The following is a 23,259-nucleotide window of genomic DNA, read 5'->3' as shown; positions in this document are numbered from 1 at the left end:
CCAAAATGACCATCTTTTGTGTATGCTTATTAATTTCCTTCATTAATCTTTTTTTCAAAGAAAATATCTTGAGATCCTTGATGCAGGTTGTTTCACAGAAGCACAGAACAGCTGATGTTGCAAGGCACCTCTGGCGATCATCTAGTCCAACCCCCTGCTCAAAGCAGGGGCAACTACAGCGGGTTGCTCAGTACCGTGTTAGTCAGGTTTTGAATGTTTCCAAAGACGGAGACTCCACAAGCTCTCTGGACAACTGGTTTCAATGTTCAATAACCATTACAGGGTTCTTAGTACCAAATGATAACTCTTTCAGACATGTACAGTACAGGAAACAAGACAGTGAAGCATCAAAAATCATTAGCTGATTGTCAGGACCTTGGCCCTAGTAACTAATTGGCTTTGGTGAGGATCCAGGCATTAGCGATATCTTTTCAAGGGCATGACTTAGTACCAGAGTAAAAAATTATTCCAGTTCTGACTTGGATGTTGTTCTGAACGTTGAGGGGGAAGAAAGTATGAGGAGGGTTGAATTTTCTTAGTTCAGGTCACTTACTGTATTCTTAAAATGCCACATTTGGATGCTTGCCCTCTCGCCTCACCACTGCCTCAACATGTCACATTGGATTTGGTGCAAGAAAGAGTTAATTTAAGGCGACTTGTGCAAGCTGCTGCAGATAGTATGAGTCAAAGACAATTTTTTCCAATGGCATTGTGCTTTGAGCCTAAGCGGCAGAGGAACTGGCATGCAAGGAGACGTCTCTGTTTTGTGCACACTCAACTTCCAAAGGCAGTGACTAGGGTAGAAAACTGATTTGAATATGAAATAAAGAGTTGCCCAGAGGAAGTAAAGAGTAATGACTATATCCATGGCCAAAAAGAAGCGGAGGGCACGAGATGAGATGCGTGGCCTCTGTCTGTCCTTTCTTATTACTGTTGTTGACTCCTTGCCCTAAGATGACATGCGTGTTGGCACTCTTTAAACTGATGACGTGTTTATTTTTTGTTTGCTTTCAGTTGCTAGGTTGACATTACAGACCATAGTCTTGGACTGCTGTACATCCTTTATAAATTGCTTTAAGATGTTCTAGTGTGATAAGATGATATAAAAATTAAAGTCATTATTACTGTCTGTATCACCAGAGGAATTGGACAGCTGGCATTGATCTGTAAGAGACTAATTTCCATATTTTGTTATTACATTAACCCATAGAATTCTTCTTGTTTATGATCTCAAATAAAATTTCCTAATCAAAAGGTCATCCTCTGTAGCATGTAGTGCTTGAGAGACATGAAAGGGCAGAAAATGTGTGAACACTTTCATTTTTTATCTGATCAATAACATCTTGCTTTGTTAATAGTAATATCCCAATATTTCACATTGCTTCATATCAAGATCCCACTCACTGCTTCACAGAACCGTTTGTGACTGAAATCTAGCAGTTAGTGAAGGGTATACCACTAACTGCTTGGTTTGGGGCAAGTATTATGTGCCCCTTTAAATACTTGGCATTTATCTTAAATTTTTTAATTAAAATAATCATAAAAATTCTGTACTCATTGCTGTTTTGTAAGTAAAGAGATTGAATAAGGGCCTTATCTTGCTGTGTTGAGTAACACTTTATGATGAGCTAAATTGTACCATTCATCCAAAAGCCACAGTAATGGTAGCACAGAGGCTGCTGTGTTGCAGAGGGAGTAACTTGCTCTTCGCTATCGGCTTCTGGTTTCAGAATAAAGCCTGAGAAATCAAAGAAGAGATTTTTAATAATTAAAAAGCACTTACAGTCAGAACTAGAGGAGGTAAAAAAGTTGAGTCTGTTTAAAGAAGTGAACCAAACAACATCCCTTTTTCCAAGGTAGTACAATGTAGCTCCAGTGTGATTTACCAGCATTGGCCAGGGCACCTTTGGATAGCAAATGTATATACTGGGAATCAAGGGTCAGTAGAGGGCTGCAGGGCTCTCCTCCCTCTACTAGCTCACAGCAGTGGTGAAGACCAAAGAAAGTAACTTTTGGTTTTCTTCCTCAGCTAAAGCTCTGCTTGATGCTTTGGTTCTCTGCTTGGTCCAAATAATTCCATAGTGTTGGCTCAGGCAGTATTCTGCCTTCCTCCTGTTTACTTACAGCATAGAGATGCCCAAAAGATGGAGTCAGAGTTCCACTAGCACAATCTGGGGAGTGTGGATTGTTTGATTTTTTTAACATCTACAGTCTGCGTGGGACTGTGGTTCAACATTACCCTAATGGTAAAGATAAGTCACAATCAGGGAGTGACTGCCTGCAAAGACCATAGGCTCCTTATATTTGGGCAAAAGTCTCTTTATAGTTGGCAAACATGTTTTTCAGGAATGGTTTAGATGTAACTGCTCATGCGAAGGGAAATCTCTGGGTCTTCAGTTTTGCTGTGACAGGTTACTGTTGAGAGGGATTTGGAAAGCTGGACCACAGAGTAGAGGTCCTCCTGAGAAATGGTGCTATTACACTATAGACATGTCTGAATTGCAAGAATATTCATCCTCAGTATATCCTAAATTTATTAAATTGCTCAAATTCACTTTTACTGACGGTTTCTTGACAGTAATTTAGATGCTTGAAAATAGATGAGGGTCTATTTAGACACTTGGACCAATTGTAGACTTATGGGGGATATCCTACCTGTGGGAGACCAACTGGCACTCAAGAATAGCACTTAGTTGTCTAAAATGGCACAAGATACGTATTTCATGTGCCTAAATATCTCACAAAGCATCAAAACAATATATAAACTCAAAAGAAAAGGGAGGAGTGTAACAAAGATGCCTGACAGTAAGGAAGTACCTAACTGATGAAACAATATGCTCTCAAAGTGAGGTGTTTCAGGTCTGCAAATTTTTGCTGTAGCAAATTAGCCTGTCAGAGTGAGAATATCGCATTAGTGGAAATCCTTGGGTGATTTTTCTTTTTGACTTTTGCATCCAGGCCGTGCTTTGCTGAGACTTACTGACAAAAAGCTTGAACGAATGGGCATTGCCCAGGAAAGCCTGCGACAGCACATTCTGCAGCAAGTCCTTCAGCTGAAGGTGAGGGAAGAAGTCCGAAACCTCCAGCTGCTTACACAAGGTATGAAAAATAATTTTGATATGGACAGTTATTGAGATCAGGTAGAAGAAGTTTTCCTAAGGGCATAAAAAGTGACTTGACGTTCTCCTGCAAGAAATGATGCGTGAAAATGTCTCTCAGATTCCACATGCTTTCCAAGCTGGGAACAAAAGGTAAAATAATGCGTAAATAAATAGAGATGTTCAGCTGCCTGTTTTGCATGATGAATAGGCTCCATCTACAGCCTGATGGTAGTCTTACTTAACTGTCTGCTTACTGAGATTAAAATAATTACATATAAAGGGCACAAGTAGTGAACATGCTGTCTTTACAGACATTGTACATTTTGCATTAATTGTTTACTTTTGGTGTTAGATAAAAGAGTAATCTCTGTAACCTGTTTTATGGTAAGACCTGTCAGTGGAAAATTACCTGTTAGACTATGTTTTTTGCAGATGGCTGATTCCTTTTTCATGTTGGAGTAATTTTATTGACTTGAATAGATTTGCTTCTAATTTATGCTGCTAAGAAAACGCAAAACTGGGCTCAATATGGAGATCTTGATTAGAAGACAGGGAAGAAGGAGTAACAAAAAAGCTCATACATATTTTCCAAATGAGGTTAAGATGTTTTATAATGACTTGTGTTATTAGCTCCATATTAAGGCTGTTTAACAACTGTGGTAGCACAGAAGAAAAGCAATCATTATGGTAACAGTGTAAAGTAAAATTTAGACATCCTCTACTATATATTTGCAATACTTCCTCAATGTTAAATGTTGTTTGGTAGTCCAGTGAGATAGCATAAACCGCATACTTCTGTGGTGTTTTGGTTCAGTGCCCATTATATGTCACATCATATGAAAAAAATGGACTTCTTCAGTTCATGCAGTGTATTTTTAACAAAATGTCCTTCACACATGACATTGTGTTCCTGATTAAGACTTGCTCACTGTGTTTGGGGAAAAACTCTCTGATTACTAGAGTAAGCTGCATTTTATCTGAAAGAGCCAATGTCTCAACTGAATTGTGCCTTCAGACTTAGTGTCATGTGGGTTGTGATGAGGAGCTTTAGGCCTCCTTCATTTTGCCATGACCTGTGAATATGACCTCACCTCATCCTGTGCTACGTCAAAAGCAGTGCACGTGCTGAAGCATCGGTGCCTTCCCCAGGTGTTTAAAGCTCTTCCTTTTCCCTTCATCCATTCATCCTTTCGTCCATCATTCCTGTGTCCTTTATTTCAGTGTTTGCTGGGTTCTCTCTTCCCCTACATCTGGAGCGGTACTTGAGAGCTCACCAAACTGTGAAGTTCTGGTCACCAACCATCACTGGTTTAGGCCTGCTCTCAGAACTTGGGTTTTTATTGATATGAGACAATGAAGGCTCGCTAGCTATAAATTTGTGTCAGTTTATCACTGAAGTTCAGATAGATTTCTCCATAAACCTGTATTTAGCATTGAGGACTATGTGTTTCCAGGCTTCTCCTTTAGCGTTTCTCTCTGGTTCCCCTCTGGACACATCAACTAGGGTATGAGTCATATCAGTGATGACTGCCATTTCAAGGAATTCAGGGCAGCATCCTTTGAGATTTAGTCCTTGCCCGTGCAGTTGAGGATACAATTTTGGAGTTTTGTAAGAGGATGCATAAACACATGCTGGACAATGAGAGACAGGCTGGTGATAGATGTATGGATGTGTTTAATGTAGTTTCTCTGCCACGTATAGAGAACATTGTTATTTAGTCTGATCAGATAAAGGCATGCCATCATATGCTTTATGAAATCCAGCACAAGCTTACAAAACCCAGTGGTCTGCAGCTCCTGCTGTCTTCCCCCACAATGGTGCTGGCCATTGCGCTGCGCTTCAACTCCACTCCATCTTTCTTAAGTAGAACTGAAGTTATGGGGCAGCACAACAGTCCATAAAACATTCTCCTGTGCAGCAGAGCTATGTTGGTCATATGATCCCAGAGCAGGGGGACAGTGACTGATAGGATGACATCAGTATTCCTATCCCTTATCATCTCATTTACACCAAATTGGAGAATGTGTCTGTTGAAAGTGCTTTTTTGCAAGTACTACAGTTAAGATATAATTTCTCAACTACAGGGCAGTCTGTAAAGCTGTGTGTATGTCCATTGGTCTCTGAAACTGGTTCTGTCCCCTTGCCCAGTTTCTTCAAACTGTGTCCACAGGTATTCCTGTTATGGTTTATATGTTCCTAATCTAGGTTGGTACTGGAATAGCTTTCTGTCAGTGCGTTTCTGTTTTGGAGAACATTTGGAGAACATTTTTTCTCTGGAAAGTAACACGTTTGCATGCCAGCAGTTTCTGCCTTTTGGAAATTCCACTTGCAAAATACAGGTCACAGTGTAGCTATTGCTACATTGTGCTTTGCTGTCCTCCAAAATGTCCTCCAAAATGAGGGGAAAAAAGGCCCTCTGTCTCAGTGCACAACTCAGGAGATCGTTAAGTGAAAGAAGCCATTAGAACTCCTTTCTGAATTAATTTAGCACACAAGCTGGGTTGCAAGCAATGAGGTCCTAATTCAGAGCCCATTGATGTTAGCAAAAAGACTTCCACTTGACTTTAGTTCATACCCCAATTGAAGCTGGAGCGAACAGGGAAAGTTTTAAAAAAGCATTACATAATACTTATCAGATATTTTAAGTGGTTTTGTGTTCTGTTGTCTGTAGAGAAAGTTAACCTCATTTTAAAAACTCAACAGAGAACTAGCATTCTTTTCTACTCCTGTTTCAGAAAATGACTTAAAACTGTTTTCATGCTTCTTCATTCAGGACACACCATCCAGTCTGTTCTGGGGATCTTAAAGCCAGAATAGTATGTGATTGTGTAATTGAAGGCTTGTCTTGAGTTTTAGGAAGACTTTTCTTTGGAGTAAGAACTGCCTGATTGAGGCTATTATCAGCAGAAATGCTATTCCAACCTTCACTAGGATAGAAGGGCACAGGCCCAACTACTGATCTGTGCTTTTTTCCCCAGACTTAGTGATGTTGAGGAACTAATTTGACAAAATATCTTCCAATGTCTCTTGGGGAGAGCTGCACACTGTTGGAAACACCATTATTGTACTGTTACCACAGTAAGTGTGAGTTGAAAGATCATTTTTTTAAAAAAAGCCTTACATAACCACACAGAGAAGAAGTTATTTTGAGATTTTTCAATGCAAGTCCTGCTTTTGGCTAGCATAGAAGAGACTGTCCTCAAAGTGGTAGAACTGTGCCATGTGTGATTCTGAGCAGAGTATCCATAGACAGCAATCTGCTAATAGGGCTGAGCTTAAGAAGCATTTTTGGATTTGGATTAAATGATACCTGCATTTAAGATGACGTTGGGCCCCCTCCTAAGCTCCTCTGTGAGTTTCATATAGGGCAAAGTGCTACTTGAATATGCTGCCAGGCCACAGAATGTGCCAAATTTTCTTCAAAAAAACCCTCCTGCTAGCAAAATGTGTTAGAATAAGGCTTTATGCTTCATTGAAAATCATCACAGCTGTTGATACCTGTTGAAATTATTTCTTCAATAAGTATTCTGCTCATTCTGCACTGGTGCTCAGCTACTGAAAAACACGTGCCCAATGATAACCACAGTAAGACCAATTTTTTTCCTTCCTTCAATTTCCAAAAGAATCCCATTCAAAACCTGTTGTAGTACCCTAGCACTGTATTCTTCCAGGAAGGGAACTAGAAGGCCTTCAAATATGCGTCTCATCTTCTGAGGACAGATGAAGTCAGAGCTGTGTATTCTAGTGATGGATTATTCACTGGATGTTAGAGGAACCTTTAAAACAGAAACATTGCCTTCAGGGTCCACGCCCCAGCTGAAACATGTTACAATTATTTTTATGGCATTATCTGCCTCTTAATACCAGAGTGAAGGTAGGCTTGATCAAAATTTGAGCTGTTTGGCACTGAACCCTCCCAGGCTGTCAGAAACATGATGCTAGTTCCTGTTCACCTCACCTGTCTCTTAGAATCATAGAATCGTTTAGGTTGGAAAAGACCCTTAAAAGGATCGAGTCCAACCATTAACCTAGCACTGCAAAGTCTACCAGTCTACCAGGGGCCAAAGAGAGATTGGTGTGTGCTGCGTGTTGAGGGGCTGGGGGTGCATTGCTTTGTTGCGTTTTTATAAGAAAGCCATGAGCTAATTATGGAAGGAACCTGAGCACTGCCATTCCAGCTTGCATCACCGCGTGCGAGGAGATTTGTTGCATTTTCCATAATCAAAGCCTCGAAGTGCTAGACTCACTCCCACCTTCTGAATTCCCACATATGAAGGCCTTTCCTGCTGTGTTGGCTCTAGTACACAGCATGAATGAGTGGGAATTACACACCTGCCTGAAAAGGGATTTGAGTGGTCAGAAAATTTGGCAACATGTGACCTTGCGAAGCGCAGAACTGGAAGGTCATTTGGAGTTAAGAGAATACGATTGCAGCTTGCTGTCCCCTTGCTGTGTAGGCTTCATAGTATCTGAACTTCCATTGCTTACTGTCTTTCATATCCCTTGAAGAAACATTACTTCAGATCAGCACATTTCTTTGTCAACCCTCTGAAGAAGTCAGAACAACTGAAGTTTATGATAGAAGGTCATCCTGTTACACTTCCAGGATGTACTGTTTTCTTTCCTGGGTACGTTCTGGACTTGAGGTTTTGGCACCCAAGGAATCATGAGTTCCTTCCGCCAGAGGTACTCTTTTTCTTGTCTCTAAAAAACAGCAGATGTTGCCTCTGTGAGCGCTCCAGGTAGGCAGTGTGTTCGCCTTCCCAGGCAGCTGGCGGGGGAAGTGTGTAACGCTTGAGGAATCTCGGTTTCATGTCCCTGAGGCGGTGTTCAGAGGTGTGTGGTGTTTGAAATGTTGACTGTCCTCTTACCAGGCACCCGTTCTTTTGTTTTCATTGTCTTGACCTCACCTTTTTGTTTTCCCTAACCCTGAAGCTTCCAGCTAGTCAGGAAGGGCCTTTCTTCTTATAGCACAAATTACTATGCAAATGTTTCTTGCATATGCTGCATACATGGCATCTATCCAAGGCACAGAAAAAAACACTTGATATTTCAGAAGAGCTCCAGCAAACTTAATTCCCAGCTGATTTCCTTTGCTCTGTGCTCCTGTTATGCTCCCAAATCTCTGAGAGACCTTGTGAGTGGAACACAAAGTATAGCATGGAAACACTGGCAGAAATTACCCAGAAGTAGTAGTTTATCCCATATCATAGGGATAAGTGATACTGTGTTCCAGGACTCAACATGCTAAATTGCCTGATTATAAGTGAAGAAATCTTAACTTTTTTCTCGATATGGCTTTATTTTCACTATACGTCCATATCACTTTTACTCCTTTCCATCCTATGTCCTTTTTTCCTGTACAGCTGTAGGAATCATAGCACTTGTACTTAACAGTGTTCTTCCAAGACTCTAAAATGACTTTGCTACCGTCCATTAGACTGCAAAAGAGCAGTCTTTGTTGTATTTTTCCCACTCCCAGTCAAGGACATTTTCAGCACTTACAGAGGACGTAGGCTCCGGAGTCAGAAGCTGTGGTTGTTCCTGGGAGGTTTTTCAGACTTTAGGCACTGTTAAGACTTCTGAAAATCAATTTTTTCAGGTTACAAGTATGCACTGAGGGGTTCTCTATAGTTTTCATTTGTTTTAGCTGAAGCAGAATATCGTACGTGGAGTGTGTATCTAGGCGCAGATAAAATGTTTAAAATACATGCATCAGTGACGATAAATATCAAATTCTATCTATGGCATCAGTTATTTGAATTTCATGTGGCTGGTTTCTAACCTGAAGAATATACTTCGCAGTGCAATCAATGGTCCCTGGTAGACCATTGAATTACTATAGTTCTGTTAGTTACCTTTTAGCTATCGCTGTGATGCTAATACATATTCATATCAAATAACTGAGTGATTCAGCTGACAGGTAAAATAAGTTCCAATACACTGGACAATACATTTTAATGCACTCTGGATAGGCTTAGCACAGAATTGTCCTTCAATATGTGTAGTATATTAGTTTGGAGTATGAATAAGGAAACATATATGCAACTATGAAATTTGTATTGATGAACTTCTACAGCAAGATTTTAGCTGTATAATACTATGATGTGCTTGCATTTTTATGTGTTTCTATAAATAATATTGCAACTCAGTCTAGTGGGAATGTAGTATTAGCTGTTTTGTATGATTGCAAGGACATGATTGCAGTTGTCTGGTTTTCTTATTATTTTATTAACGTTGATTTTTTTTCATGCCTGCTTTTCAAAATTCTCAGGTGTCAGTCTACTGGAAAATTTGGTCTGGAAAGTTTAGTCCTTCTGAGCTAACGCATACCCAAAACTGTCTTACATGTTTGATGAATAGATATTGCATATACACACACACACACATATATATATTTCCCCACTCATGTGTAAAATGGAAAGAAAAAAACCAATTTTGCTCAAGGTTTAAGAAAAAAAAATTAAAACATTGCTGTTTATGCTGCAGTCAGTCATGAAAGACTTTCAACTAAATAGGAGAGTTTTGAGCAGTCAGAGGCTGTGATTTAACAACAGCTGTTTGTGATCAGTGCCAGTAGAAATCACTTGTTTTCACCCAGCCGAAAAGAACAGGCTGGTAAAAGGGATTCCAGGAATAGGTACAGTCTTTCACACAGAGTTTAAATAAATCAAGTCTACATATTGTAAGATGGTGCCATTTAGAGTGTGACATATTTGTCATTTCTAATGAGATTTTTCCAGAAATCAGGCATAGAATAAAGTTAGGGTTGATAGTTTTTTTATAAAAGAGTTGTGGAAATTGGAGCCCTAACTATACTTTTGACCCCTTAGAAAGTACACAGAAATTTTCACTGCTGGGCTTCTGGTTCAAAACCTGACTGTCTTCATCAGTTAACACCTTTATGGTCAAACTGAGTGGCTAGCATTAGAAATAAGAAGATGAGAAATGCCATTCTCGGTTGGATCCAGTATCCCTGTGTCCCAGTACTCTGACAGTAGCAGATGCTGTTTAGGCAGAGCCCAGAACCCTGGCCTCTCTCTGTGGTCCCATCCCCTCAGTCTCCCTGGTGTCCAGAATTGCTGCATTAGGAAGAGTACTTCCCTGCCTAATTCTTTTAATATCCATTCAGTATCTATCTCACTCTGTCATGAAACAAGTTGTTCAGAACAAGATTTTTTTACAAACTAGAATATAGTCACTGACAGCCTTAGCAGTGCCGAAAGCGCCAAAGCCTAACTTGGCATGCCTTCATTCGGGCATCTTCTGCCTTCCACAGAGACTCTAAGCAATCCTACTATCATGTGCGTGCAGTAGTAGCTACACGTCCTCTGTTTTTCAGAGACACCAGTCACACCTCAGACACATCAGATGAATTGTGCCTGTTGCTCTCCATCGATTATTAGAGAAGCTCAGGATGGCTGCCAGATGTATTTGTCTACATGGTGGATGACTAAACTTAGGTGAGATCAATTCCCACTCGCTATGCCTAGATGTAAACTCCTACGCTGAAAAAATTGGTCTGAAAGCTGGATGAATTGCCCTCTTCACTCAGATGGGCTTTGGTAACACCAGCTTTCTGATGTTATGAAATTGGTGTTGCTGACGCCTGTATGAATGTGTTCTGTTTGCAAAGTGGTTCACCATATTGGCACTTTTAACAAACACAAAAGTCACTTAAAGCCTTTTTGAAAATATAAAATAAGGTTTTGCTGTTTTGAATCCCTGAAGGTGAATCTTGCCAAATAGTTCAAAAGCATTTTTCTTCTTGTTGTTACTAGCATTTACAGCCTGTGCAATAAAGATTTATAATTACTGGAAAGATTCAAGGGAGGCAGGAGAAAAACCCTCTCCTCTTTATGCCTTTGTAAAGTTGCTTTTCTAAGTTGTGTGAAAAGAACCTGTTTTATTTAAAAGCTTCTCTTTTTTCATTCACATTCTTTAAAAGCCTTTCTGTAATGTAATTTTAAAAATGAATGTGGTTCTATTCAAATAAAAGTTTACTCTTAATGGCTTTTATGCTTCATATGATAGAGCACCTTCATTTACTTTGTTATACATAGGCAGTCAGCAGTGGTATGAACTATTTCTTTATTACTAAGCAGTATGCAGATCTCTGGCATCTTCCACAAAGGAAAGGATGGGGTTTTTTTGAATCCTTTATTTGACACGATCATAAAGCATGAGTACTAGCCCAGTGTTTTATAACATGCTCAAGTATGATTAATAATTCCAACTATGCTGGTTCCCCCTAAAGATCAATATTATAGAATTTTTCCAGTCACTATTTGAATGGATTTTAATTGAAATTGATTCCCTATAAAATAATAAATTGAAGTGTATTAACAATGATCTTGTGATCCTTGATGTTAAGGAGTTCTGAATTCTAACAGAATTTTGAACAGTGTTCAAAAAATACCTGATTTTCCTCTATGAAGCCTAAGTACTCAAAACACCTGTAGGGTTTTTTATTTAAGTGCTAATTCCAACAGATGACAACATGAATATAACAGCCTTGATTTGAACATGAATGTGAATGGAAATGTGGCGAGGAATTGTTTTTTAAATAAGTCTGGTTTTCTGTTTGTAGTTCAGCTACAGCTGTATTGTGTGACCCTAACATTTGAATATATACCGTTATGCATAGTGTTACCTTCAAAGTTTTTATCAGTAAAAATACCTCCCAGTCACCTGACATTAAAAGTTACCTGTACAAAGAAAGGATACATTGAGAAAATCTGCAGTGAGTAGCTCCATAAGAACCTCCGTGTTTTCCCAAAGGAAAAACCTGTAAGTCCGTCGAGTCAGTCTTCGACTGTTTTTCTCAGTGTAAGTGTGACGGGTTGAGTTTTAGGCAGTCTGTACATGGCAATACCATGCAGTTCTCAAGTTCCTCAAGCACACTAAGGTTTCATCCACATCCTAGAGCTTACTCTCTGTTATCTTATGCACACCATTGGAAAAGTAGTTGGTTTACATACATTTGGCTTGTACAATGGTTTCGACTTGAAGACAACCTGATTAGAAAATAGCCAGACTCGGGAAGGCGCACATCATTTTATATCCAGACAGCCTGGTATAAAATGTCAGGACTCCGACTTGGCATACTCATTCAGCTGTATAAGAGGGGCTCTCATCCTCAGGAACTGTGGGGATAAGCAAGTTAGAGACTTTTGCATGTGAACGAAAAGGCATGTCAAGGTTCCCCTTCAAGCTTGAGCGCAGTCTGAAGGCATATACATTGACATGGTCCTGTTTTGAGTCCTCTCCACTAGAAATAGGATTTAGACCTTCCCAGTCACTTCACCTGGGACACCCAGCTGCCATCAGCTGGCATTTGATGATGTGAGATGGAGTTGAGGCAACTCCAACACGTGGGCATTGAAGCACGTAATTTTGCTGTATTCTTTTATTCTTTACTGAGACCGGTTGGGGGCCTTACTGTCAATAACATCAGCCATCAGACTCTGAAGTCCAGTTGTTGTGGTTTTGTGTTGAGAGAGCACTGTTGTGTAGGACTTTCAGGAGTTGATTTTTGAGAGAAAGACCTGAAAGAAGAAAAGGTCTTGCACAGTGAAAAGAGAAGGTTCTTACTAACTGATTACGCCCTTGTTCAGAGAGCAGTAATGCAAAGCTGCCGTTGTTGAAGTTTACTCTCCAAAATCTTCCAAGCTGTATGGTTTTTGGTTTCTTTCCTCTTCAACATATGTCAGAGGTAGAGATGGAGAGGGAATTGTAATCACATTTCCTTCTTTCTTTAACGTGTTAGGTCATTCCAGTCTTCTTGAGAAATAAAGTGCAAAGCCTTCTTTCTTACTCTGTTTCTTTTTTTCTTTCATTCCTTTAAGAACTCCTGAATAACTAAGGATTGTTGTTAAAGTTGGGCTGAGAGATCAGTATCTCCTGCTCTAGTTTTCCTTTGCTGATTCTCCTTTAGCCTGAACGTTTAAAGGGCTGATTAGACTACAGTTGTCTGGTGAGGAATTTATTTAGCTTGTTCCAGAGAGTGAAGCTATGTGAAACACTTTTCAGTCTTTCCTTGTGATTTTCTGTCATAAGGTGCCAAGATGGTCCAGCTATATTTAAAGAATCCTGGATGCTGGAAGGAGCAATCAGCATCGTCTTGGACTGTCTTTTAAAAATGTCAGGCAATTAAGGATACCAATAGACCTTTGAAAATTCCCTACGCTGATCACTCCCATGGTGTCACAGCAGTTCTACTTCTCAGTCCAAACTTTAAAGACTTTGAAGCAAACAAACTATATTTCAGATGAAAGGGACAGGAAAGAGGAAAGGAGGGATCGTCCTATCTCTAAAGCTCCACTGACAAATCAGTTGTCATCTGTGTAGTTTCTGAATGCGGCTTTCTCTAGACTCAAGAATTGCTTTCATGTGTCCAGCAGTGCAGCTGCCATCCATTCTGTTACAGCTGTTGACTGTGACACTAACCACTGATATTGTTGACTTTTGTAGATCTCTACTTAAACCTGGAGCATGGTTTTTTGAGGGTCATAGAAAAGCAGCCAGCCCTTGCAGCCCATCAAGGTAACAAATGTCTTTTTGCTGGGATGTATCTTCATAAAATGAGTCATCTATGAGCTTTTTTTGTCTTTTCTTAGAAATGTTTCCTTTAGATGTAGAGGTTTTTTCAGCTATCATCATGAAAAATAGTGTTTTATTTTCTTCTAATCGTAATAAGCTCTTTCTGAGTGACTTATTATTGTTTACTGATATTTACTTGCTAGAATTGTTTGTTGATAAATTTTCTTTCTTCATTCTTAAATATCAGCTGCTGTGGTAGGCACTAGAATGTGTGACCATTACTTTGTCAGCAACTCATGTTTTCCTTTATTATCCCGTTACTGCTATTCTTGAGATCTCTTTGGTTTCCTCTAGTAATGGGAATGTCACTGTCGGAATTTTACTGTACTTCTACATGGTTTAACTGATCACATGATAATTCTGGTATAAGAATATATGTTTTACTGATTTCTTCAGTGTTTTCTTTTGATCCAGATGATCAGAACCCAGGGTATTTAGGTGAGGAATCTAAACAGGTGCTGGGACCAGATGAGAGCAATCCTTTCATCAGGAATGTCTCTAGGAATTAGGAGCACCTAAAGCTAGTCTCCTCTTTAAGTTTTTGCTGCTTATAATTAATTTGGCTACAGTCTTTGGGAAAGTCTTTAGCTGACTTAAAACTTGATCCATACTCTTCATGCACATGTTCTGTGTCAAATCTAGCACACTGAGCAAATACAAAAGTAGCTACTCTACTAAGAAGAATGTAAATTTATGTCTACCACCAGCTACAGGTTGGTTTTATCCCAATTATCTCCCTTTGAAAACCTGAGACCTCAACTTTGCTGTTGGTTGTGTGAGGGCAAATGAAGGAGTAACGCTCCATTGATTTCAGTGAAATGTGAAACTAGTTAAAATGAGAACAGGATCAACCCCATTTTTCCCTTACAGCATGAGACTATAAAGCCCATTCTAAGCAGTGAAGGGTACCAATGACTTTGCTGACCTTTGGATCAAATCCATAAACCTTTTTAGTAACTTAATTAAAACCACAAATAGCATAAGTGTTCTGTTCTCTAACCCAACATAGGTGTCTCTAAAATTGAAAAATATGATCCCTTGCCAATTTTTTTGTATCAAAAAGTACAATTTTGATATTTTATTATCTTTAGAACTTTTTTCTTAACTATATAAAGCCTTTTTTTCACTTGGTCTCAAAATCTCATTTGATGATGTGCACTGCCTGTTATTTGCAAACCTAATTTCATAATCACTGTTGAAAATGAAACTCACAAGACTTGCTTTTGTCTTACTCTTTTTATTCATGTTCTTTACTAAAATAACATAATCAAAGATAAAAACAAGCATACTTCTTTTAGCTTGAGCAGTTTCAAGTGTCTTTGTCGCATCTTACAGTAGCCAGCTAAAAGTTAGGTATCTCGTTGAACTCATTGCTTGCATTCCTCAAATAATGAATGAAGAACAACAGCCACCTCCAGAGATAATCTGTGCCCTTCTAAAACAGATGCTCATGATAGGTGCAACGCATTGCCCTCTGGGGGTTCCTGCTTCTGTCAGCTGGAGGACTCACATTCTAATTTGGGATAGCTAAAATTAAATAGAGGAAAAGTAGGCAGTAGCTTTTCCCATTTTTTGCTTCTCAGCATGAAGCGCATAACAAGTGACATTACCCATTTTTAATTTGCCACCGATCTTCCGCTGCCTTAGTATATTAGTGTTATTGTCTTTATCTATGCTGTTAGCAAAACTTGGTTATGCTATGCCCTTAAATTGCTTTTTTTGGCTACAATTGATAACATCGTCTTTCATATTCTATTACTTTCTATGAACATTTTTTTTAACTGAGTTAACTACTGCTCACTGGTAGTAGAATTAAAACACCAACCAAAAAGGCTAAAATTCATGAGTTACAAGTTCTGGGTTAAGAGGTTTTGGGATTGTTTTACTGCTTGTAATTTAAATGGTCCTTTAGTCTGAAGCAGACGAGGACTCATTTTGTATATTGTCTTGGGATAAGGTTATAACTTACCTGTGCTTTGGCAATTTTTCTCAGACATGAGTGCTTTAATAACTGCATTTAGACAGATCCTAGTCCTCTGAGTTCTTCCTTTCATGTGGATGTGGTTGAGCCTGATACAAATACTAAACCATTATTAATATTATTATTATTTTTACTTTATTTTATGATTGTGGCTTTCATCGCCTCTGTGGAGCTGGGTCCAGTCTTACAGAGGAAGGCCAGGACCAGGCTGAGAGCCTCAGATGAAACGCTCATTGAGAACTGAACTTTTGCTTTATAATTCAGAAAAGTTACTGAAAACTACTTCCCTTTCATGTAATTAATTAGTACAGTCAATGAAGGTATAAGTCTCTTGAAAACCATGTACTGCATAGTTTCAATTAAATAGAAAAGTTGGTAAAACCTATCGAAAAGTTACTTTAAATAATAACACGGAGGAATGACTGAAAAAACAAGTTTCTTCATATGTCTTCTCTTTGGGCTTTCTCTGTCTCCCTTAAAGCTCTCTTACATTTTCACGCAGCTCGTTCGTTTTATTGAATGCTAAAGCCTTTTACCATCTGCCAAAAGGTTTTATTTTGGGGTTTCCTCTTATGTGGGAGGGTGGTTTCCTCCTTCCCTTCGTGCTAGTTTCATTGCTATCTTTAGGACTCAGAGCCTACTGGAGACCTTCCTGTCTCCCTTTTATTGCATAGTCTCCTCCTTCCTTGCTGTGAGTTCCTGCTCCCGGGGCCAAAGACGAAAACAAGAACCGAAGCTGCATTTTTGAGCTGCCTGGCTGATGCAGACGGCTTTTGTTTTAAACACAGGAGTCCAGTTCCTGGAGTGCAGGGTTGTGTGTGCTCAGCACAAACGTTCCTTGGAGTGGGTGTTTTTAGGAATGGTTCCCGCATGAAGGTGCACCTAACTGCCCAGTGCTTTGGCTACAGAGTGCAATGGGCTTCTGAAAAAGTGTGCTGTAACTGGAAACATTTAATCTAAAAGCAGTTTACTCCTCTCTATTTGTTAGTCTTTTACCTCAGCACATTAATCCAACCTGTTCTGTCACCGTTAAGACATCTGTAGCCATAGCCCTTTAGTTTCTTCCTTTTATGGGAACTTTTAGATGTTTATTTTTTCTATGAACATATCGATTTCCTATCTTTGCCTTTCTTGTGCGGTAGAAAAAAAGCAGTGAAATTGGAGGTGTTATATTTGCAGAGGGATAGAATTGCATCTTTCTTTTTTTTTTTTTTTTTGTCCTGAGAGGAAAATAAAGTGAATGCCAGACTGGGTTTTTCCGCATAGCTCTCAAGGATGCGGGGAATACAGCTGCAGCGGGATGTGAGTATCCAGGTGCCAAGCCACGAACATGGCAGGAGGAAGCAGCAAGACCAAGTCAAGCACCTCCATTTAAATCTCTGCCGTGGAGCTCCTCAGGTACCTGCCATTGTCTCTCCTTGAAGCAGATGCTACGTGGGCGAAACAAAGGGCCCTGCCTTTTCCCTTCAGCCTCTGCCTGCTGGGAGAGAGAGCAGTCTCTGTCTGGGGAGCGTGCAGTCCTGTTACTGCCTGTCCTAATTTGCTGTACAGCTGAGCCCGTGACCGGAGGCAGTCTGAATGCGGAGGGCGCAGGCACGGGGAGTTGCGCTGGGTGTCAGATCACCTCCCGAGAGCTCTGCCAGGATCCATATCAACCACATTATGCCTCTGCTGAGTGCATTTCTGGCTTTCCTTTTTTGACTTTTTTTCAGTCACTGGCATTGCACCAACCAGTATGTCAGGTAATAATAGGAATGTAAGATTATTTTATTTCTGATTAGCTCATCTCTTGGACTCTGAGATGTTCTAATCTCTATCCTTCTGTCATCACCCAGCTCTCTTCGAAGCTCTATCCTTCTTTGGTTTATTTACTCTCCCTCTGTAATTGAGAACTTTATGTTGATTGCCACGCAAAATTGTCAGTGCTTAAAAATAAATGATCCATCTTCCATCCCTTCAGTGCATCCAGTTTTTATGGCTATAGGAATCTAATGAAAGGTTGAAATGGGGATGAGGAGAATGAGGGTGTCCCAGGGTGTTACCTAAATGTCTGATCTACAGATGAAAAGGGATGCTGGGATTTCTGTTCAGGAAAGTGCCAATAAAACTGCCTGTTTCTTAGCACTGGATGTTTTAATGACATGCAATACCAAACTCCAAGTACAGCATTGCAGAGAGAGGTCAGTGGTGCCCATTTCTAACAGCAGAATGGTGCAACATAACACAGCAGCCTGAGATGGCATTCTCCTGAAAAGTAAGAAGGCTGCATGAAAAAATTTCAAGCAGCAGATACACATATCTCCTCGTTTAAAAAGCAAGGCATTGTACTTCTGAATAAACACAGTTTTGCATGTTCTCTCCGTCACATAGATGCACACATATGCACACACTCTAATTGGATAAAAACGTAAACAGTAAATTAAGGATATGATTAAAAATTAAACATCCACTGCAGAAATCATCAATAGTAAGTGCTTATTAACTTACATATAACATCATGCTGGTGTGATAGCTTCAAATTGGCTGCTGAAACTGATTTGCAGCAAATAAGGCCAGCTTTCCAAAAGGATATTTCTGGGTTTCAGTAATCAGACCCTCAGCTCTGATTGCTTGTTTTGTTCCATCACAATTTTTGCCAGCCTTTTAAAGTAACTGATAATATGCATGACTTTCTTGAACTATAGTGGGTGATACGCTTAATCCTTCACCTCTGGTGCTTAGCAAGAATGAGACAGTACGGTTCTGACCCAGCTTTGTCCTGTCTCACGCATTGCGAGACTTCTATGATTTACCCCTCATCTCCATGCCTTTTTTCTGCAGGGCTTCACCAGTGTCCCTATCCGTTCTGTGACCCACCTTGCTGGCTGTTTTATGTACATGCTGCATGATAAGCTGAAGGGCAAAGTTGATATATACATATTCACCTGCCCATCCAAGTGCCACATCCACATCTGTGATCTGCAGGCCAGCTCCATCTGGCACTGCATGGCAGAGGCTGCAGTATCTGGAAAGGGCACCCCCCGGCTCTGTGGTCCCTTTCCATCCCCTCTCATAACATTTATACTCTCCTTTCTTGTGTGACATGCACCTGGAGTCCTCAGAGGACGAGTTGTTTTGCCGTCTTGCTTTGAAGTTAGAGTCAGCGTGGTTTTGAGCTAGAGCAAGTCATTCTCAGTAGAACTGGTACAGCCTGGTTTCAACGTTGGCAGCTCAATGTTAGCTTTAAACATTTAGGAGGAAGTTGAAACAAGGTTAAAGACCTCTCAAAATTGGGGCTAATCTTGCAGGGCTGAGCAAAGCATGTCCTTTTCCAGTGACCTCTGTCTTCTTGGATGTTTGCTTTTCAGGCAGGTTGGATAATACTGATATGTGAACTGTATATGGTACAAAGGAGCTTTTTGCGTACTTGTTTCCTGCCTTCACATGGCGGAAACTGAGTGCTGCTCACTCCAGAAAGCAGCTGAGCTTTGTGCGTGTTGTCTGGGTCTCCTGTGTTCATTTAGGCTGGGTCCTCCTTCCGCCTCTACTCCTGCCAGTCAAATGTGAGAAATGAATGGGTGTTACCTGAGTTAAAGATCTATAGCCAGCCCAATATCAGTGGGTTGTATGTATCCTGTAAAAAAACTTTACTCTAATTCTACCTTCCTGTGAGAAAGTAGCACATCCCCTGAATGGCTGCCAAACTGCTTGAATGTGGCTGCAGGTGGCTTAAATGTGGTTTTTGTTAAAACACAGCTGGAAGATGATGGCTGAACACCTCAGCCTTGTTCTGCTCCAGTTGGTGTGGTCTGTATTTGGAGCCATACAGTGGGTGGCTCTTCGGTAGCTGCTAGTGGTGTTGTTCAACATTGGCTGCAGCCACGCTTTGGGGACCTGGACAAATAAGCGGCAAATACCAGAGTGGCTGTTGTCTGTTCAGGGTTACCTTCAGTCGCTTAGACCACTGACCTGCGTTGTAAGGGATATGAAGGCAGCCCTGATTGGAGTGTTCATGGTGGGAGTTTTGGATGTAGCAGGGGAACAGAACGAGAAGGGATGCTGTAGCTTTAAGAAAGTGGAGGACATCATGGGTGTTAACCAGGTCTTAGATGCAGAGCGGAGTGCCTGCAGTTGCTGAGAGCCTCTGCTGGAGCCAGGATCCTGGACTAGGTGGACTCAGTATGGGCTTCACTCTTGTTTTCTGTGCTTTGTTTCTTGACTTTGCCAAAGCCTTTCCAATGTAGTTGCATCCCCATCCCAGCCACCAATTCTTGGGCTGTGGAGAGAAGGGAGAGGAAGCCAAGGGTGCAAAGCATGCCCAGGTGGGACGTGGGAAACAAGGGTGGAAACCCACTGGCTTAGGCTGGCAGAGCTGAACTGCTGTGAGCAGCAGAGGAAAACCTCTCCAGAATGGTCTCAAGTGTACAGAATACCACAGGGAGCAATTCCTTTTCTTCTCAATGTCCTGAAGAACAGATGGATCTGACATGTTTATTGCCTTAAGCTGTCTTGTTTTATCAGCACATCAGATCTAGGTGCTTGACAGATGTGCCAAACAGAAAATAAAATTAATCCATGCTCAGTTGTATGGGTTTTAACATCTGTAGTTCCTGTTTAGGACTATTCTCCCTATTGTCCAACTTAGCCTGTGTATAAATGAGGAGGTATTTTCATTTAAAATTAAGGGAAGACAGAGACAAATAAACTGTTACAAGTGCAAACTGATCTTGTAAGCTTTAAAAGCACCATATTGCATCTCCAGCATTTTGGTTCAGAGCTGTGTCTGAGATAAGAAAAACATCAAACTCAATGCAAAAAGGCCAGGTTTAACCACACTGGAAGAGTGAGGCAAGAATTTGTACTTGTTGCAGCTTGAATAGCTTGAAATTTTAAAACCTGTGTTACGATTGCAAAAGCATGAAATAAAAGTTTTTTGAAGCCAACAACATGTTTGCACAAAAGTTGTTGCAACATGGTTCTGACTATCGAAAGCTGATTTTATTCACATCTACTCCATTCCTGTTTCTTCTCCCCAGCACACACTTGGATGCAATGGGGGATGAGGCAGCAAGTGCTTCTGCATCTTTTTTCATAGCAAGGTCTCTGTCTTGGGTTTTCTTCCTTCTTCAAAAAAAAATCAAGGAACTAAAAATTGTGTTAACATACTGCAGTCTTTCCAACAGTTGCAAACCTTGCAGTGCAAAGTGGGTATGCAATATTAATTGTGATATTAAATTAAAACTGTGCTACATATTTACTTTGTTAAAGAAAAGTACATTGGATTTATTTCAACTTCAGGCAGCAGAGTAAAGTTAGATCTTACAGGTTCTTGTAATTATTTAAATTCATATTTTTCAATGTGTAGCAGTGAGTGTTCGCTGCTTAAATGCAAAGGAATTCAGACAACAGAATTGGTGAAAGTCACTGGTTAAACACCTGTTGTTGAAGAGCTAAACTCTTTTTTTACTTCTGCAGGCGCAGAGATAATATCTTTTTCATGTTTGTTCAGCTATTTCGATTCAGTGACTAGTTCATTCAAAAGTAAGAAACCACTTGGGAGAGAAAAAAGCTGAAAAGCTTGTTTTCCTCTTTTAATCTATAAATAAAATCTGTGCAGTAGATGATAAGATCTACCAGTTCTGCGATCTTGAGAAATATGGCAACCAGAACTGACATTCAGTTCACCAAGGTAATGCTTCCTTGCTTAATGAGACTGATTACTTAAAAAGTATAATGTTAAGCTTATTTTTGCCTTGATTAGGCAGCTTATTTGGAAAATACTGTTCTTCAACATTTTTATTGCATTTCACTTTTTACACTAAGATCTATTTTATAACTAGAACTTAACATGAATCCCAAATAAAAAAAAAAAAACGACTTAGCATAGTCTATCATTACTCATGCCCAAATATAATGAGAACATAAGGAATGAAAATCAATCAAGAGTTGTGTATAAAAGTGCTAATCATGTAAATAAATATGTGTAGGTTGTGTTCACTGAAAAAAAAATGCTGTACTTATTGATACATGCTATATTTAAATTTATGTCAACAAGCTGACAAGTTCAGTATTACATCTGGAGTCTATTGCCCACAAGCTTAGGACAAATAGTTTCTGTATTTTTTGAATAGTTAACAGAAGTATTGATAGGAAAAGTCCAAGGACCATTTTAAATGTCAAGAACTATTAACAGGAAGCAGTTGTGTGGAGGACACAGAGGAGCACGTAGTCTTTTCTGGTTTAGAGGTCCAGGCACACGAGGGACAAGGAGGTAGCTGGAAGAAGCCAACATGGATTTACTAAGGGCAAAACACCCTGATTGCCTTCTGTAATGAGGGAACTGGATGTGTGGACAAGGAAGGAACAGTGCATGTTGTATACCTTGACTTTACAAACGCCTTTGACATGATCTCCCACCGTGTCCTTGTAGCCAAATTGCTGTTTTATGGAATGGGTAAGGAGACAAGTGGATGGAGAACCTGGTAGCATCCCTAAGGGATTGACACAGGAGACAACACTGTCCAAATACCTTTTTTAGTGACCATGATGATGAGACGGGATGCTCTCTCAGCAAGTTCGTGGGATGATGCCAAACTGGGGACAACTGTCACTGTCACTCAGATGGATCTGGACAGACTGGAGAAGTGGGCTGACAGAGACCCTAGAAAGTTCAACAAACACACATACAGCATCCTGTGTCAGTGATGGAATAGCCCCCTGCACCAGTACAGGCTGAGGACCGACTGGCTGGGGAGCACTTTGCTGAAAAATACCTCAGGGTCTGGATAAACAACAACTTGAGTACAAGCAAGCAGTGTGCCTTTGCTGAGAGGAGGACAACAGCATACTGTGCTGTACAAGCAGCAGTGTCGCCAGCAGGTCAAGGGAACTGATCGTTCCCTTCTGTTTGGCACCAGTGAGTTGACATCTTGAGCAGTCTGTGTAGCTTTGCGCTCACTGCAAGACAGACATTGACAGACTGGAGCAAGTCAATGGATAGGTCACCAAGATGGTCAGGGGCTGGAGCACATGATGTGGGAAAAGAGGCTGAGGGAGGGGTTTGTTCAGCCTGGAGAAGACAAGGCTTGGGGGCGGGTCTTACTGCTGTCTGCAACTGCCTTTTGGGAGGGTGCAGAAAAGGCTGAATCAGATTCTTCTCAGACTTGCACGGGGCCAGAACAAGAGGCAACGGGCACAAGTTGCAATACAGAAAATGCTAACTAAATCTACAGGGGGGGAAAGGGGTGGTCAAGCAGTGGAACGGGCCCAGAGAAGGTTTCACCTCCATCCTTGTAGATATTCCAAACTTGACTGGACACAGCCCAGGGCAACCTGCTCTAACACTAACCCTGCTCTGAGCAGGAGGTTGAACTAGAGACCTCCAGAGGTGGCTTCCATCCTGCATGGTTCTGTGACTTGATAGATGCCAGCGTGGGTGCTGATTGACGGAGCTTCCCTTTCTGTGTCACTCTAGGGAAATAGGAACCATTAGAGGTGTTGTATGTGATTTACATTAGGCATCTACTATGGCATAAGTTGAATCTCACTCTGGGAGATCCTGAGCTCTTCTCTGGAGTGACAAGCTAAATAGCTCC

The 23,259-nt window shown here is 40.5% G+C and overlaps 1 protein-coding gene across 1 annotated transcript in view; it reads left to right on the top strand.

Annotated features, from left to right (window-relative positions):
• SAMD12 (sterile alpha motif domain containing 12) overlaps positions 1 to 23,259 on the top strand; it is a 155,756-nt gene that overhangs the window by 70,707 nt on the left and 61,790 nt on the right. Inside the window, exon 4 of the mRNA XM_009881028.1 lies at positions 2,959 to 3,099. Coding sequence (XP_009879330.1) covers positions 2,959 to 3,099 — 141 coding nt within the window. The remainder of the gene's footprint in view (positions 1 to 2,958; positions 3,100 to 23,259) is intronic.

This window comes from Charadrius vociferus, unplaced genomic scaffold (assembly GCF_000708025.1).
Source record: "Charadrius vociferus isolate BGI_N301 unplaced genomic scaffold, ASM70802v2 scaffold2, whole genome shotgun sequence".
Classification (NCBI taxonomy): domain Eukaryota; kingdom Metazoa; phylum Chordata; class Aves; order Charadriiformes; family Charadriidae; genus Charadrius; species Charadrius vociferus.
Note: the sequence above shows the minus strand (reverse complement) of the source record. Positions and strands in the feature narration are given on the sequence as shown.